Genomic DNA, 17,563 nt, shown 5'->3' on the forward strand with positions numbered 1-17,563 from the left:
CCTCTTGACCCCAACCTTAATATCATTCGTATGTTGTATCAAGGCGCCTGTCCTCAGGTCCGGCTCGGGGAGTACAGGACCTACAGAAATCGTCTCCAGTTATGCTCCTGATGTGACTTTTCTGTGTCAAATATCTTCCACTTTTGAAGCTACGTACTGAAATACCTTCTGCCCTCTCGCCCTTAGTCCAGCCATCTACTCTAACAAGCTTCTCTCTACAATCCTTGCCACTCATCTGAACCTGAAGTTTCCAACCATGTTTCCTTGGCAGATACTAAACGTGTCTACTTTTACCAACCTAATCAATTCTCCTGCGAATCATACATGTCGTTATCACGTCTCCTAGATTCCAACTCTTGTCGAGTGTCACTAGGTTCAATTTCCTTAGTCTTTCTTCATTGTTCAGTCCTCGCAACTCTGGTACTAATCTCGCTGCATGTCTCTGGATTCATTATTAGTTTGGTGTTATGATTCCTTAGGTTTGGGTTCCAAGCTGGTTTCTTAAATGTAATTCTAATGGTTATCAGTTTCAGATGTGGTGCTGTGTATACAAGCGTCTCGTGTTATGTTAAGCAATGTATACACACTTCCTGGTCCTCCTCTTTACCTGTTTCATGGAGTCGTTTCCCAATAATTTCAATGGGCTGTCTTGCTCATTTCCCAATACTCATTACATGGCATTTCTCTGGGTTGTGGTTTAGTGTCCATTTCTCCGACCATGCCTGAAGTTTGTTTAAGTTGTCCTGCATGTAATTACAGTGTGTGTTGTGACTGTTAATTCTGCATCATCTGTGTGGGGGTTTTCTACTTTGCTTTCCCGACTGCAATGCTTACGTCACCAATGTACATGTGGCAGACGCTTCACGAAGCTGTCGGAATCTAGCAGAGAAAATACGAGAGCAACCGTACAGGGCCTGGGAGCAAGGTCGAGTTAGAGTCCTTGAGGGTCTCTTCTCAGACTAGCCTCACCTGGTCCTGGTCCACGTTGGTCGTTGGAATCTCCTCAATGCTTGAAACACTTTAAGGGACTCCTAGGGTCCTCATCACATTTATAGTCTACTGGATAATAGGGAACTTAATGTTGAAGACACCTGGAGCTGAAGGGTTAAGTAATAGTTGGCAGTATTCAGAAGTGGTTCAACGGAAACACCGCATAAAGCTTAACAGCAGTTTATTTACAAACTTAACCACTTATACAATGGATACTTAATTTACTTTAGATTGGCGTCAGAAAGACTATGGTTGCATTAGCGAGACTCTTGACGTCTGACTAATCGATTCTGATTCACTCGTGGACAAACACAAACACCTAACTTAACACAACTGACAGCCAATCATTAACGCGGCAAACCTAACTGCCGGTGTGTAGAGGGTCACAGGAGTTCCAACTGGATACTCGTGTAATGATGATGATTCACAATACATCACAATGGCAGTCAATGGGACAGACAATAATCATGCACAATAATTAAAATTGTAGTGTATGTGAAACTCACATTCACAGACGAGTGTAATGTCGTGATTCCACATAGATACACACACATACACCGTCACGTGTCTCCACCAATCCCTGGGTCAGGTATGAGAAGGTGAGAACTGTGATTGGTCCCTCAGATCAACACAGACACAATAACAAAACGCAAGATCTTGTACTTACAGGTATGGCTACCTCTCCCATTCACTCGTGCACATATTTATGCAAGAACTCGTAGGTGGCCTGACAGCTGGTTTTGCTCGTTACGACGTGGCACACTGACGACACGCTACGTGGCACACTGACGACACGCTACGTGGCACACTGACGACACGCTACGTGGCACACTGACGACACGCTACGTGGCACACTGACGACACGCTACGTGGCACACTAACGGCACGCTACGTGGCACACTGACGGCACGCTGCGTGGCACACTGACAGCAGGCTTTCCCAACAAACCGTACCTGACACGGAGGGTTCTTACAGGAGGACGTGCTGTATGCCTAACACACACACCCTTGCTGCCACTGGCGGTGACGTCACGTAGTACCGAGAGGGCGGAGCGAGTGGCGGCGGTTGGCTACAGGGTCTGGTCTGAGTGGCGGCGGTTGGCTACAGGGTCTGGTCTGAGTGGCGGCGGCTGGCTACAGGGTCTGGTCTGAGTGGCGGCGGCTGGCTACAGGGTCTGGTCTGAGTGGCGGCGGCTGCTACAGGGTCTGGTCTGAGTGGCGGCGGCTGCTACAGGGTCTGGTCTGAGTGGCGGCGGCTGGCTACAGGGTCTGGTCTGAGTGGCGGCGGCTGGCTACAGGGTCTGGTCTGAGTGGCGGCGGCTGCTACAGGGTCTGGTCTGAGTGGCGGCGGCTGGCTACAGGGTCTGGTCTGAGTGGCGGCGGCTGGCTACAGGGTCTGGTCTGAGTGGCGGCGGCTGGCTACAGGGTCTGGTCTGAGTGGCGGCGGCTGGCTACAGGGTCTGGTCTGAGTGGCGGCGGCTGGCTACAGGGTCTGGTCTGAGTGGCGGCGGCTGGCTACAGGGTCTGGTCTGAGTGGCGGCGGCTGGCTACAGGGTCTGGTCTGAGTGGCGGCGGCTGGCTACAGGGTCTGGTCTGAGTGGCGGCGGCTGGCTACAGGGTCTGGTCTGAGTGGCGGCGGCTGGCTACAGGGTCTGGTCTGAGTGGCGGCGGCTGGCTACAGGGTCTGGTCTGAGTGGCGGCGGCTGGCTACAGGGTCTGGTCTGAGTGGCGGCGGCTGATTATGTGGTACCAGGCAGGTACACTGTGGTAAAGTCACACACAGCTTACTTAGACGGCGGCACTTCCTTAGTTCACTCTAGGTCACTCACAGACCAGCTCAGTTTGTCACCAGGGGTTACCTGATACCAGTCGGTTTTCCTCTGGTGATTCACAGACTTTTCACTCTAGAAGATTTCTTAACAATATAGTCACGATCGCGATTCCGGGCGAGCGTTGGTATATCGAGAAGATTGTGAGTTTAACTTGACGGTGAGGAATGGACGGTGTTCTGTCTATTGGCCGATAGACAGAAGGACACGTCAACCATGTACAGACTTCCTCACGAGAATACCCTTGCAAGGGATTGCAGGGCTCCTCATGGCACAAACAGGTCTACAAGTGACCAATGGCGTTGCAGCAAAGGTGCCGGAACCAATGATTATTGATCTTTACATGATCGGTAGCAGAGGTGACGTCATGAACACATCACGACTACGTCACTGTTGTTATTGAGATTGACCCCAGAGGTCAGAGGTTATCTGTCACCTCGCTGGCGTCCCCTCACTACCACGCCTGGTTCGTTCCACCGTGTGCTTCCTGACTCTCATTTGCTATGGCGCAATTGCTTAACTCCCCTTAACTCTTCCTGCCTGGACATACAACGGCCTCCGTTTGTTAAAAGTATTCTTGGTTGTGTGGGCATACTGGGGACACCCCACATGACAGTTTCCATCCAGGGTTAACAGAGATAGGGCTTTGTACACGAGATTGGTGTACTGTGCACTGCATTCAAGTGAGGTGTGGGATATCTTGAGATAACATACTCTCACAATCTGCAACAATTTACATGTCAATTTTATCATTCAGGTGTTTTAAGTATACCAGGAATAGCATAGTTTTTTTTTTAACCAACTTGTGGTCCTGCAGTTGGGATCTGCGGCCACGTTCAGAGCTCTCTCACCACCCCAACCCTATGTTTCCTATCACTGTTACACTAATCCAATTTAGCATCCAACCAGTGACGTATTTATAGCTTTTGTATCTTTATAGACTTTGTAACCTTATAGCTTTTGTATCCTTATAGTTTTTGTATCTTAATAGCTTTTGTATCCTTATAGCTTTTGTATCTTTATAGATTTTGTAACCTTATAGCTTTTGTATCTGTTACGATGCAGGTAATGATTACGGTTACCTGGCTCTCACAGTAATAATACTTGATATACAAATGCTACCATCTGAGATGAGTGTAAGAGAAATTGGCATATACATTTGCAATATAATGTATTGAAAGATATAACAATGTATGATAGTTTGTATGTTAATGTATGATGTATGAGGGCGTCATGGCTGGCCTGTTATGTGAACAGGATATGTTCGTGTCTATTACCTGTGTGCTTGTGGAAGTTGGGGCGAGGATAGATCGGCTGTTGGATTACCAGATGTCGCCTCCTTTTAGAAGTAAATCTATTATTTAAGCCAATTAAGAATGTTTATACTTTTAGTTATATTATTAGCATGTGTGAAACATTATATTAATATGATTGTGTCTGTTTGAGATTGATTACTTTTATAATTAGTTTGATAGTTAAGAATATTATTAATCGTTCATCACCCCCCATCACCCCCCCCCCCCCCCCCGATACATTGCCTCTGATCACAGCCCTCATTTTTCTATCAGTCAGAAAATTTTTCATCCATGTTAGAAGCGTACCTGTCACTCCTCCAATATTTTCCAGTTTCCAGAACAACCTCTTATGTGGAACTCTGTCGAAAGCCTTTTTTAGGTCCAGATAGATGCAGTCAACTCAACAATCTCTTTCCTGTAATATCTCTGTTGCTCGATCATAGAAACTGAGTAAATTCGATACACAGGATCTTCCAGATCGAAAACCATACTGTCTGTCTGATATTATATCATTTCTCTCCAGGTGTTCTACCCATTCAGTTTTAATTATTTTTTCCAATATTTTGACTATTACACTTGTCAATGATACCGGTCTATAATTAAGGGGGTCTTCCCTGCTTCCACTTTTGTAGATTGGAACTATGTTAGCCTTTTTCCACACATCAGCTACAACTCCTGTATACAGGGATGCCTGAAAAATCAGTTGAAGAGGAATGCTGAGCTCAGGTGCACATTCTCTCAGAACCCATGGTGAAACTCCAAGTGTGTGTGTGTGTGTGTGTGTGTGTGTGTGTGTGTGTGTGTGTATATGTGTGTGTGTGTGTGTGTGTGTATGTGTGTGTGTGTGTGTGTGTGTGTGTGTGTGTGTGTGTGTGTGTGTGTATGTGTGTGTGTGTGTGTGTGTGTATGTGTATGTGTGTGTGTGTGTGTGTGTGTGTGTGTGTGTGTGTGTGTGTATGTGTGTGTGTATGTGTGTGTGTATGTGTGTGTGTGTGTGTGTACTCACCTATATGTACTCACCTATATGTGCTTGCAGGATCGAGCATTGACTCTTGGATCCCGCCTTTCAAGCTATCGGTTGTTTACAGCAATGACTCCTGTCCCATTTCCCTATCATACCTAGTTTTAAAAGTATGAATAGTATTTGCTTCCACAACCTGTTCCCCAAGTGCATTCCATTTTTCTACTACTCTCACGCTAAAAGAAAACTTCCTAACATCTCTGTGACTCATCTGAGTTTCCAGTTTCCACCCATGTCCCCTCGTTCTGTTATTATTACGTGTGAACATTTCATCTATTTCCACTTTGTCAATTCCCCTGAGTATTTTATATGTCCCTATCATATCTCCTCTCTCCCTTCTTTTCTCTAGTGTCGTAAGGTTCAGTTCCTTCAGCCGCTCTTCATATCCCATCCCTCGTAGCTCTGGGACAAGCCTCGTCGCAAACCTCTGAACCTTCTCCAGTTTCTTTATGTGTTTCTTCAGGTGGGGGCTCCATGATGGCGCGGCATACTCTAAGACGGGTCTCACGTAGGCAGTGTAAAGCGCCCTAAAAGCTTCCTCATTTAGGTTTCTGAATGAAGTTCTAATTTTCGCCAGTGTAGAGTACGCTGCTGTCGTTATCCTATTTATATGTGCCTCAGGAGTTAGATTAGGTGTCACATCCACTCCCAGGTCTCTTTCTCGAATCGTTACAGGTAGGCTGTTCCCCTTCATTGTGTACTGTCCCTTTGGTCTCCTGTCACCTGATCCCATTTCCATAACTTTACATTTACTGGTGTTAAACTCCAGTAGCCATTTCTCTGACCATCTCTGCAGCCTGTTTAAGTCCTCTTGGAGGATCCTACAATCCTCGTCTGTCACAACTCTTCTCATTAATTTTGCGTCATCTGCAAACATCGACATGTATGATTCCACTCCTGTAAACATATCATTTACGTAAATTAGAGTGCGTGTGTGTGTATGTGTGTGTGTGTGTGTGTATGTGTGTGTGTGTGTGTGTGTATGTGTGTGTGTGTGTGTGTGTATGTGTGTGTGTGTGTGTGTGTGTGTGTGTGTATGTGTGTGTGTGTGTGTATGTGTGTGTGTGTGTGTGTGTGTGTGTGTGTACTCACCTAATTGTACTCACCTAATTGTGCTTGCGGGGGTTGAGCTCTGGCTCTTTGGTCCCGCCTCTCAACCGTCAATCAACTGGTGTACAGATTCCTGAGCCTATTGGGCTCTATCATATCTACATTTGAAACTGTGAATGGAGTCAGCCTCCACCACATCACTTCCTAATGCATTCCATTTGCTAACTACTCTGACACTGAAAAAGTTCTTTCTAACGTCTCTGTGGCTCATTTGGGTACTCAGCTTCCACCTGTGTCCCCTTGTTCGCGTCCCACCAGTGTTGAAAAGTTCATCCTTGTTTACCCGGTCGATTCCCCTGAGGATTTTGTAGGTTGTGATCATGTCCCCCCTTACTCTTCTGTCTTCCAGTGTCGTGAGGTGCATTTCCCGCAGCCTTTCCTCATAACTCATGCCTCTTAGTTCTGGGACTAGTCTAGTAGCATACCTTTGGACTTTTTCCAGCTTCGTCTTGTGCTTGACAAGGTACGGGGTCCATGCTGGGGCCGCATACTCCAGGATTGGTCTTACATATGTGGTGTACAAGATTCTGAATGATTCCTTACACAGGTTCCTGAACGCCGTTCTGATGTTAGCCAGCCTCGCATATGCCGCAGACGTTATTCTCTTTATGTGGGCTTCAGGAGACAGGTTTGGTGTGATATCAACTCCTAGATCTTTCTCTCTGTCTGTTTCATTAAGTACTTCATCTCCTATTCTGTATCCTGTGCCTGGCCTCCTGTTTCCACTGCCTAGTTTCATTACTTTGCATTTACTCGGGTTGAACTTCAACAGCCATTTGTTGGACCATTCACTCAGTCTATCCAGGTCATCTTGTAGCCTCCTACTATCATCCTCTGTTTCAATCCTCCTCATAATTTTTGCATCGTCGGCAAACATTGAGAGGAACGAATCTATACCCTCTGGGAGATCATTTACATATACCAGAAACAGTATAGGTCCAAGGACTGACCCCTGCGGGACTCCACTTGTGACGTCTCGCCAATCTGAGACCTCACCCCTCACACAGACTCGTTGTCTCCTGTTGCTTAGGTATTCCTCTATCCACCGGAGTACCTTCCCTCTCACTCCAGCCTGCATCTCCAACTTTCGCACTAGCCTCTTGTGTGGCACTGTATCAAAGGCTTTCTGACAATCCAAAAATATGCAGTCTGCCCACCCTTCTCTTTCTTGCCTTATTTTTGTTGCCTGGTCGTAGAATTCAAGTAACCCTGTGAGGCAGGACCTGCCATCCCTGAACCCATGTTGATGCTGTGTTACAAAGTTCCTTCGCTCCAGATGCTCCACTAGTTTTTTTCGCACAATCTTCTCCATCAGCTTGCATGGTATGCAGGTTAGGGACACTGGCCTGTAGTTCAGTGCCTCCTGTCTATCCCCTTTCTTGTATATCGGGACTACGTTAGCTGCTTTCCAAATATCTGGCAGTTCCCCTGTTGCCAGTGATTTGTTATACACTATGGAGAGTGGTAGGCTCAGTTCTCTTGCTCCTTCCTTTAGAACCCAAGGGGAGATTCCATCTGGGCCTATAGCCTTCGTCACGTCCAACTCTAGTAAACACTTCCTTACTTCCCCACTGGTAATCTCAAACTCTTCCAGTGGTTCCTGGTTAGCTATTCCCTCACTTACCTCTGGAATTTCTCCTTGTTCTAAGGTGAAGACCTCCTGGAATTTCTTATTCAATTCCTCACACACTTCCTTGTCATTTGTAGTGAATCCTTCCGCCCCTATCCTTAATCTCATAACCTGTTCCTTTACTGTTGTTTTTCTCCTAATGTGGCTATGCAACAATTTAGGCTGAGTCTTTGCCTTGCTTGCGATGTCATTTTCGTATTGTCTTTCTGCCTCTCTTCTCATCCGTGTGTATGTGTGTGTGTGTGTGTGTATGTGTGTGTGTGTGTGTGTGTGTGTGTGTGTGTGTGTGTGTGTGTGTGTGTGTGTGTGTGTGTGTGTGTACTCACCTAGTTGTACTCACCTAGTTGTGTTTGCGGGGGTTGAGCTCTGGCTCTTTGGTCCCGCCTCTCAACCGTCAATCAACAAACAATGTGTGTGTGTGTGTGTGTGCATATGTGCATATGTGTGTGTGTGTGTGTGTGTGTATGTGTGTGTGTATATGTGTGTGTGTGTGTGTGTGTGTGTGTGTGTGTGTGTGTGTGTGTGTGTGTGTACTGAATGATCACACCTACCTCACACCACCGTGTACCTGGTGTGTTGACATCAAAGACTGCGCCTGAACGAGGGTCACAAGTACATGTTTACCACCCGTGTGTGCGTGTGAGGGCGGGGGTGGAGAGAAGAGACGGGGAAGAGAGGAGAAAGGGGAAGAGTGGGGGAGAGAACTGGAGGGTAGACGGCAGTGGGGATTACGAGTGCGTGGGAGGTATCAGTTGTCCTGTGTTTGCTTTCTTGCTTGGTATAATTTTCCAGTTGAAAGGTCTACGAACGTTATGGTGTGTGTGTGTGTGTGTGTGTGTGTGTGTGTGTGTGTGTGTGTGTGTGTGTGTGTGTGTTATGTGTGTGTGTGTGTGTACTCACCTATTTGTACTCACCTATTTGTGCTTGCGGGGGTTGAGCTTTGGCTCTTTGGTCCCGCCTCTCAACTGTCAATTAACTGGGTGTACAGATTCCTGAGCCTACTGGGCTCTATCATATCTACATTTAAAACTGTGTATGGAGTCAGCCTCCACCACATCACTGCCTAATGCATTCCATCCGTTAACTACTCTGACACTGAAAAAGTTCCTTCTAACGTCTCTGTGGCTCATGTGAGTACTCAGTTTCCACCTGTGTCCCCTTGTTCGCGTCCCACCAGTGTTGAATAGTTTATCCTTGTTTACCCGGTCGATTCCTCAGAGGATTTTGTAGGTTGTGATCATGTCTCCCCTTACTCTTCTGCCTTCCAGTGTCGTAAGGTGCATTTCCCGCAGCCTTTCCTCGTAACTCATGCCTCTTAGTTCTGGGACTAGTCTAGTGGCATACCTTTGGACTTTTTCCAGCTTCGTCTTGTGCTTGACAAGGTACGGGCTCCATGCTGGGGCCGCATACTCCAGGATTGGTCTTACATATGTGGTGTACAAGATTCTGAATGATTCCTTACACAGGTTCCTGAACGCTGTTCTGATGTTAGCCAGCCTCGCATATGCCGCAGACGTTATTCTTTTTATGTGGGCTTCAGGAGACAGGTTTGGCGTGATATCAACTCCTAGATCTTTCTCTCTGTTCGTTTCATTAAATACTTCATCTCCTATTCTGTATCCTGTGTTTGGCCTCCTATTTCCACCACCTAGTTTCATTACTTTGCATTTACTCGAGTTGAACTTCAACAGCCATTTGTTGGACCATTCACTCAGTCTGTCTAGGTCATCTTGTAGCCTCCTACTATCGTCCTCAGTTTCAATCCTCCTCATAATTTTTGCATCATCGGCAAACATTGAGAGGAACGATTCTATACCCTCTGGAAGATCATTTACATATATCAGAAACAGTATAGGTCCAAGGACTGACCCCTGCGATACTCCACTCGTAACGTCTCGCCAATCTGAGACCTCACCCCTCACACTGACTCGTTGTCTCCTGTTACTTAGGTACTCCTGTATCCAACGGAGTACCTTCCCTTTCACTCCAGCCTGCATCTCCAGTTTTTTCACTAGCCTCTTGTGTGGCACTGTGTCAAAGGCTTTCTGACAATCCAAAAATATGCAGTCTGCCCACCCTTCTCTTTCTTGCCTTATTTTTGTTGCCTGGTCGTAGAATTCAAGTAACCCTGTGAGGCAGGACCTGCCATCCCTGAATCCATGTTGATGCTGTGTTACAAAGTTCCTTCGCTCCAGATGTTCCACTGTTCCACTCCATGTGTGTGTGTGTGTGTGTGTGTGTGTGTGTGTGTGTGTGTGTGTGTGTGTGTGTGTGTGTGTTTACTCACCTAGTTGTGCTTGCGGGGGTTGAGCTTTGGCTCTTTGGTCCCGTCTCTCAACTGTCAATCAACTGGTGTACAGATTCTTGAGCCTACATGTCTCTATCAAATGTTCATTTTGAAACTGTGTATGGAGTCAGCCTCCACCACATCACTGCCTAATGCATTCCGTTTCCGTGATCATGTGGGTGCATGTGTGTCCGCGCATGCGTACGTGTGTGTGTGTGTTATATATGCTCTTAAGAGCATATATTTATGGTCGGGATATTTTGTTTAGAGTAGATAACCTGTGTATGTTCATTTGCAATGCTTATGATAACGGTTTTGTGAGATATTCAGATATAACACTGTATTCCACACTCTTCCAGGCATCCCTCTGGTCCTACCGCAACATTCACCTTATATCTCCTGGTGTTGGGTCCTTCCATATCAACAAGTCTATTCTTCTCCAACGCCCCTCTACATCCAACGGTATCTTGTATGCCGTGATTAAATCCCGTTTCGATCATTTCATTACGACGTAAGATCGAGTTTTCTCCCGTTTTTCTCGTATCTCGGTCACTCTGGACTAGTCTGGTGGCAAACTTCCACGACTCTCCATTTTCTTTTGCGCCCCTCTTAAGCTCAGGTTCCTGGTAGGTGCAGCATACCCAGTAATGGGGATCTAGATGTTATTCGGTGGGGGAAACTATTTTCAAGCTGTATACCTCTGTGTAAACTTGAAACTTGTGTTTGGAAGAGTCCAATTGTATTCTCTTTACTCATAAGAGGTACAGTTATTTATTGTATACTTTCTTTTCTGGTATTTTGTATGGGGAGATCATGTTTCCTCTGATTTTTTTCCTTTGTTGTTTTATTTGGCGTTAGTTATAGCAGATTCTCATTGTTCTTCTCTCATTCGTTCTTTTTTCTTGTTTCTCGGTTATTCTCCTATCATTTCTAAGCAGCTTTGATCTTCAAATTCCAACACTTTGTCCCTCCATCCCCACTCCCTTCTTCCTTCCTTCATTCTCCCTCCTTCCCTCCTTCACCCCTCCTCCCTCCCTCCTTCACCCCTCCCTCCCTCCTTCACCCCTCCTTCCCTCTCCCTCCCTCCCTCCTTCACCCCTCCTTCCCTCTCCCTCCCTCCCTCCTTCACCCCTCCCTCCCTCCTTCACCCCTCCTTCCCTCCTTCACCCCTCCCTCCCTCCTTCACCCCTCCCTCCCTCCTTCACCCCTCACCCCCCCCCCCAGCTCGAGGCCCGAGCTGGGGGGGGGGGTTACCGGGCAAGACCTGTCCTCACACAACACGACGCACTTGTAGCCAAATAAACCAAACTGTTAACAAGCGACGTATAAATAAAAAATTAAAGCACCGTAACATCGACGATTTCATTGCATCTGACTCGACAGGTTAGGTGGGTTGTGTGGATGGCTAACACAGAGGGGGTATGGCTAACACAGAGGAGGGTATGGCTAACACAGAGGGGGTATGGCTAACACAGAGGGGGTATGGCTAACACAGAGGGGGTATGGCTAACACAGAGGGGGTATGGCTAACACAGAGGGGGTATGGCTAACACAGAGGGGGTATGGCTAACACAGAGGGGGTATGGCTAACACAGAGGGGGTATGGCTAACACAGAGGGGGTATGGCTAACACAGAGGAGGGTATGGCTAACACAGAGGGGGGTATGGCTAACACAGAGGGGGTATGGCTAACACAGAGGAGGGTATGGCTAACACAGAGGGGGTATGGCTAACACAGAGGAGGGTATGGCTAACACAGAGGGGGGTATGGCTAACACAGAGGAGGGTATGGCTAACACAGGAGGGTATGGCTAACACAGAGGAGGGTATGGCTAACACAGAGGGGGGTATGGCTAACACAGAGGAGGGTATGGCTAACACAGAGGGGGTATGGCTAACACAGAGGGGGTATGGCTAACACAGAGGGGGTATGGCTAACACAGAGGAGGGGGTATGGGTATCATAAAGGGGTTATAGCTATCACAAAGGGGATATGGCTAACACGGAGGGAGTATGGCTAACAGAGGAGGGGCATGGCTGTCACAACGGGGGTATGGCTAACACACAGGGGGGTATGGCTATCACAAAGGGGGTATGGCTAACACAGGGGGGGAGAAGGTATGGCTATCATAGAGGGGAGGTATGGCTAATAGAGGGGCGGTGTGGCAATCACAGAGGGGAGGGGGTGTGGCTAACACAGAGGGGGGTATGGCTAACACAGAGGGGGGTATGGCTAACACAGAGGGGGGTTATGGCTAACACAGGGGGTTATGGCTAACACAGAGGGGGGTATGGCTAACACAGAGGGGGGTTATGGCTAACACAGAGGGGGTATGGCTAACACAGAGGGGGTATGGCTAACACAGAGGGGGTATGGCTAACACAGAGGGGGGTATGGCTAACACAGAGGGGGGTTATGGCTAACACAGAGGGGGGTTATGGCTAACACAGAGGGGGGTATGGCTAACACAGGGGGGGTATGGCTAACACAGAGGGGGTATGGCTAACACAGAGGGGGGTATGGCTAACACAGAGGGGGGTATGGCTAACACAGAGGGGGTATGGCTAACACAGAGGGGGGTATGGCTAACACAGAGGGGGGTATGGCTAACACAGAGGGGGGTATGGCTAACACAGAGGGGGGTTACGGCTAACACAGAGGGGGGTTACGGCTAACACAGAGGGGGGTTACGGCTAACACAGAGGGGGGTATGGCTAACACAGAAGGGTTATGGCTAACACAGAAGGGTTATGGCTAACACAGAGGGGGTTATGGCTAACACAGAGGGGGTTATGGCTAACACAGAGGGGTTACGGCTAACACAGAGGGGTTACGGCTAACACAGAGGGGGTATGGCTAACACAGAGGGGGGTATGGCTAACACAGAGGGGGGTATGGCTAACACAGAGGGGGGTATGGCTAACACAGAGGGGGGTATGGCTAACACAGAGGGGGGTATGGCTAACACAGAGGGGGGTATGGCTAACACAGAGGGGGGTATGGCTAACACAGAGGGGGGTATGGCTAACACAGAGGGGGGTATGGCTAACACAGAGGGGGGTATGGCTAACACAGAGGGGGGTATGGCTAACATAGAGGGGGGTATGGCTAACAGAGGGGGGTATGGCTAACAGAGGGGGGTATGGCTAACACAGAGGGGGGTATGGCTAACACAGAGGGGGGTATGGCTAACACAGAGGGGGTTATGGCTAACACAGAGGGGGTTATGGCTAACACAGAGGGGGTATGGCTAACACAGAGGGGGGTATGGCTAACACAGAGGGGGGTATGGCTAACACAGAGGGGGTATGGCTAACACAGAGAGGGGTATGGCTAACACAGAGGGGGTTATGGCTAACATAGAGAGGAGGTATGGCTAACACAGAGGGGGGTATGGCTAACACAGAGCGGATATGGCTAACACAGAGGGGGTTATGGCTAACACAGAGGGGGTATGGCTAACACAGAGGGGGGTATGGCTAACACAGAGGGGGTATGGCTAACATAGAGGGGGTATGGCTAACATAGAGGGGGTATGGCTAACACAGAGGGGGAGGGGGTATGGCTAACACAGAAGGGGAGGGGGTATGGCTAACACAGAGGGGGTGTGGATGCACGCACGTGACAGAAGGACGCACCAACACACACACACACCTGAACTTTACACTGGGGCTCCCTGGATGATACTTAACCTTTCTCTAACCTTAAGCTGCAGGGGGAGCCCCGCCGCTGCCTCTCATAAGAGATGTCGTCGATCGGCCTCGTCAGGATGGTCTTCGGACGTGTTGCCACCGCGCTAAGACCCGTTGCCACTACGCCAAGACCCGTTGTCACCTCGCCAAGACCCGTTGTCACCTCGCCAAGACCCGTTGTCACCTCGCCAAGACCCGTTGTCACCTCGCCAAGACCCGTTGCCACCGCGCCAAGACCCGTTGCCACCGCGCCAAGACCCGTTGCCACCGCGCCAAGACCCGTTGCCACCGCGCTAAGACCCGTTGCCACCGCGCTAAGACCCGTTGCCACCGCGCTAAGACCCGTTGCCACCGCGCTAAGACCCGTTGCCACCGCGCTAAGACCCGTTGCCACCGCGCTAAGACCCGTTGCCACCGCGCTAAGACCCGTTGCCACCGCGCTAAGACCCGTTGCCACCGCGCTAAGACCCGTTGCCACCGCGCTAAGACCCGTTGCCACCGCGCTAAGACCCGTTGCCACCGCGCTAAGACCCGTTGCCACCGCGCTAAGACCCGTTGCCACCGCGCTAAGACCCGTTGCCACCGCGCTAAGACCCGTTGCCACCGCGCTAAGACCCGTTGCCACCGCGCTAAGACCCGTTGCCACCGCGCTAAGACCCGTTGCCACCGCGCTAAGACCCGTTGCCACCGCGCTAAGACCCGTTGCCACCGCGCTAAGACCCGTTGCCACCGCGCTAAGACCCGTTGCCACCGCGCTAAGACCCGTTGCCACCGCGCTAAGACCCGTTGCCACCGCGCTAAGACCCGTTGCCACCGCGCTAAGACCCGTTGCCACCGCGCTAAGACCCGTTGCCACCGCGCTAAGACCCGTTGCCACCGCGCTAAGACCCGTTGCCACCGCGCTAAGACCCGTTGCCACCGCGCTAAGACCCGTTGCCACCGCGCTAAGACCCGTTGCCACCGCGCTAAGACCCGTTGCCACCGCGCTAAGACCCGTTGCCACCGCGCTAAGACCCGTTGCCACCGCGCTAAGACCCGTTGCCACCGCGCTAAGACCCGTTGCCACCGCGCTAAGACCCGTTGCCACCGCGCTAAGACCCGTTGCCACCGCGCTAAGACCCGTTGCCACCGCGCTAAGACCCGTTGCCACCGCGCTAAGACCCGTTGCCGCCGCGCTAAGACCCGTTGCCACCGCGCTAAGACCCGTTGCCACCACGCTAAGACCCGTTGCCACCGCGCTAAGACCCGTTGCCACCGCGCTAAGACCCGTTGCCGCCGCGCTAAGACCCGTTGCCACAACGCTAAGACCCGTTGCCACAACGCTAAGACCCGTTGCCACCGCGCTAAGACCCGTTGCCACCTCGCCAAGACCCGTTGCCACCACGCTAAGACCCGTTGCCACAACGCTAAGACCCGTTGCCACCGCGCTAAGACCCGTTGCCACCGCGCTAAGGCCCGTTGCCACAACGCTAAGACCCGTTGCCACAACGCTAAGACCCGTTGCCACAACGCTAAGACCCGTTGCCACCGCGCTAAGACCCGTTGCCACCTCGCCAAGACCCGTTGCCACCACGCTAAGACCCGTTGCCACAACGCTAAGACCCGTTGCCACCACGCTAAGACCCGTTGCCACAACGCTAAGACCCGTTGCCACCACGCTAAGACCCGTTGCCACCACGCTAAGACCCGTTGCCACCTCGCCAAGACCCGTTGCCACCACGCTAAGACCCGTTGCCACAACGCTAAGACCCGTTGCCACAACGCTAAGACCCGTTGCCACAACGCTAAGACCAGTTGCCACAACGCTAAGACCCGTTGCCACCACGCTAAGACCCGTTGCCACCACGCTAAGACCCGTTGCCACAACGCTAAGACCCGTTGCCACAACGCTAAGACCCGTTGCCACAACGCTAAGACCCGTTGCCACAACGCTAAGACCCGTTGCCACAACGCCAGGCTCATTACCGCCACACCAACATCCTCAATAATAAAATTGATTTCAACCAGTTCAACATGTTTTTAGTAACAATAATCTTCCTTTATTTCACTACATTTTACCAATAAACATTATTGAATGTGGACTCAATGACGTGCGATCTTTTTTTCTGGCAAATATCCAAACAAAACATTAAGAGTGATGTAAGTTAATTATCGGAACTTGGATGGTCATTAACTTAAGTTCTGTCAGCATCAGAAACTTAGTTTGTAACAACTTGTTCAAACCGTTGAGGTCAACTGCAGTGTAAATCAAGCACACATTTTGTCAGACATTGTACTAGAGGCCGTGTGGGAGGACTATCAAGGCCCTGACGTCAGTATACTTGTGCACTTGTGAAGTGCACTCAAGTCCTCAACATCATCCAGTAACACAATATCCTGAAGCTACAGTTTGGTCAACATACTGAGCCTCCCCCGGGGGCGGCAGAGGTTATGTGGACCTGTCCCAAGCAACAGTCTACTGGAGAAGTTATCAAGCCAAGCTCGGCCGGGCTCGTGGAGTAGAACTACCCACACCAGGTATACTGCAGATATACGGTGCTTTAGGGCATCAAAGTGCAGGAGTATACTGCAGATATACGGTGCTTTAGGGCATCAAAGTGCAGGAGTATACTGCAGATATACGGTGCTTTAGGGCATCAAAGTGCAGGAGTATACTGCAGATATACGGTGCTTTAGGGCATCAAAGTGCAGGAGTATACTGCAGATATACGGTGCTTTAGGGCATCAAAGTGCAGGAGTATACTGCAGATATACGGTGCTTTAGGGCATCAAAGTGCAGGAGTATACTGCAGATATACGGTGCTTTAGGGCATCAAAGTGCAGGAGTATACTGCAGATATACGGTGCTTTAGGGCATCAAAGTGCAGGAGTATACTGCAGATATACGGTGCTTTAGGGCATCAAAGTGCAGGAGTATACTGCAGATATACGGTGCTTTAGGGCATCAAAGTGCAGGAGTATACTGCAGATATACGGTGCTTTAGGGCATCAAAGTGCAGGAGTATACTGCAGATATACGGTGCTTTAGGGCATCAAAGTGCAGGAGTATACTGCAGATATACGGTGCTTTAGGGCATCAAAGTGCAGGAGTATACTGCAGATATACGGTGCTTTAGGGCATCAAAGTGCAGGAGTATACTGCAGATATACGGTGCTTTAGGGCATCAAAGTGCAGGAGTATACTGCAGATATACGGTGCTTTAGGGCATCAACGTGCAGGAGTATACTGCAGATATACGGTGCTTTAGGGCATCAAAGTGCAGGAGTGGAGTCGCTTTTGTGATCAGAGTTCTCACTCGCTTCGTCTTTTTCACGAACAGATGAGACAGGTCCGTCCGTTAGTGTTCAGTGGTCTTGGAATCCTCATTAACCTCATTTTCTTGCAAGGGGTGTCGGACCAACAGGGCTGTAGTGGATGTACGGGCCTGTCGGCCGCCCCAACACAACAAGCCTTGTAGATCAAGTTGTAACAAAGTCTGGCCCAAGACTGGGCATGGAGACAACTCTCAAAACCATCTTCAGGTATATTCCAGATAGTCTTTCCCGGTCCCAAACCGCAGCTTGTGGCCAATCACGTTACATGGATGAACAAGCCCTATAATATGAGACGTACGTGACAATGTCTGACTCAATCCAACTTAAATACGCACTTTCCACTATAATTCACCAAAAATCAATTTTTTTTTGCTTGGAGACAAGAACACTGGCT

General features: G+C 49.5%; 2 protein-coding genes across 2 annotated transcripts in view; one reads left to right on the forward strand and one right to left on the reverse strand.

Annotated features, from left to right (window-relative positions):
- LOC123769609 (collagen, type I, alpha 1b-like) overlaps positions 1–235 on the reverse strand; it is an 8,750-nt gene extending 8,515 nt beyond the window's left edge. Inside the window, exon 1 of the mRNA XM_069308914.1 lies at positions 158–235. Within this exon, the coding sequence (XP_069165015.1) occupies positions 158–235 (78 nt within the window). The remainder of the gene's footprint in view (positions 1–157) is intronic.
- Positions 236–3,086: 2,851 nt separating this feature from the next.
- Positions 3,087–15,877, forward strand: LOC138354551 (uncharacterized). The gene is made up of 4 exons (XM_069308915.1): positions 3,087–3,177; positions 3,884–3,954; positions 10,521–10,623; positions 13,878–15,877. Exons 1-4 carry the CDS (start codon positions 3,087–3,089, stop codon positions 15,875–15,877), a joined length of 2,265 nt encoding a protein of 754 aa, XP_069165016.1.
- The last annotated feature ends 1,686 nt before the right edge of the window (positions 15,878–17,563 follow it).

This window comes from Procambarus clarkii, chromosome 63, assembly GCF_040958095.1.
Source record: "Procambarus clarkii isolate CNS0578487 chromosome 63, FALCON_Pclarkii_2.0, whole genome shotgun sequence".
In the NCBI taxonomy this organism is placed as follows: domain Eukaryota; kingdom Metazoa; phylum Arthropoda; class Malacostraca; order Decapoda; family Cambaridae; genus Procambarus; species Procambarus clarkii.

What these genes read in the sequence shown, in the direction of transcription:
- LOC138354551 (XM_069308915.1), top strand. Translation starts at nt 3,087, where the DNA reads ATGGCACAAACAGGTCTACAAGTGACCAATGGCGTTGCAGCAAAGGTG. An exon ending in TTACATGATCGGTAGCAGAG is followed by an intron (nt 3,178 to 3,883) that starts GTGACGTCATGA and finishes GTTACGATGCAG; the next exon opens with GTAATGATTACGGTTACCTG. An exon ending in ACGCCCCTCTACATCCAACG is followed by an intron (nt 10,624 to 13,877) that starts GTATCTTGTATG and finishes CTTAAGCTGCAG; the next exon opens with GGGGAGCCCCGCCGCTGCCT.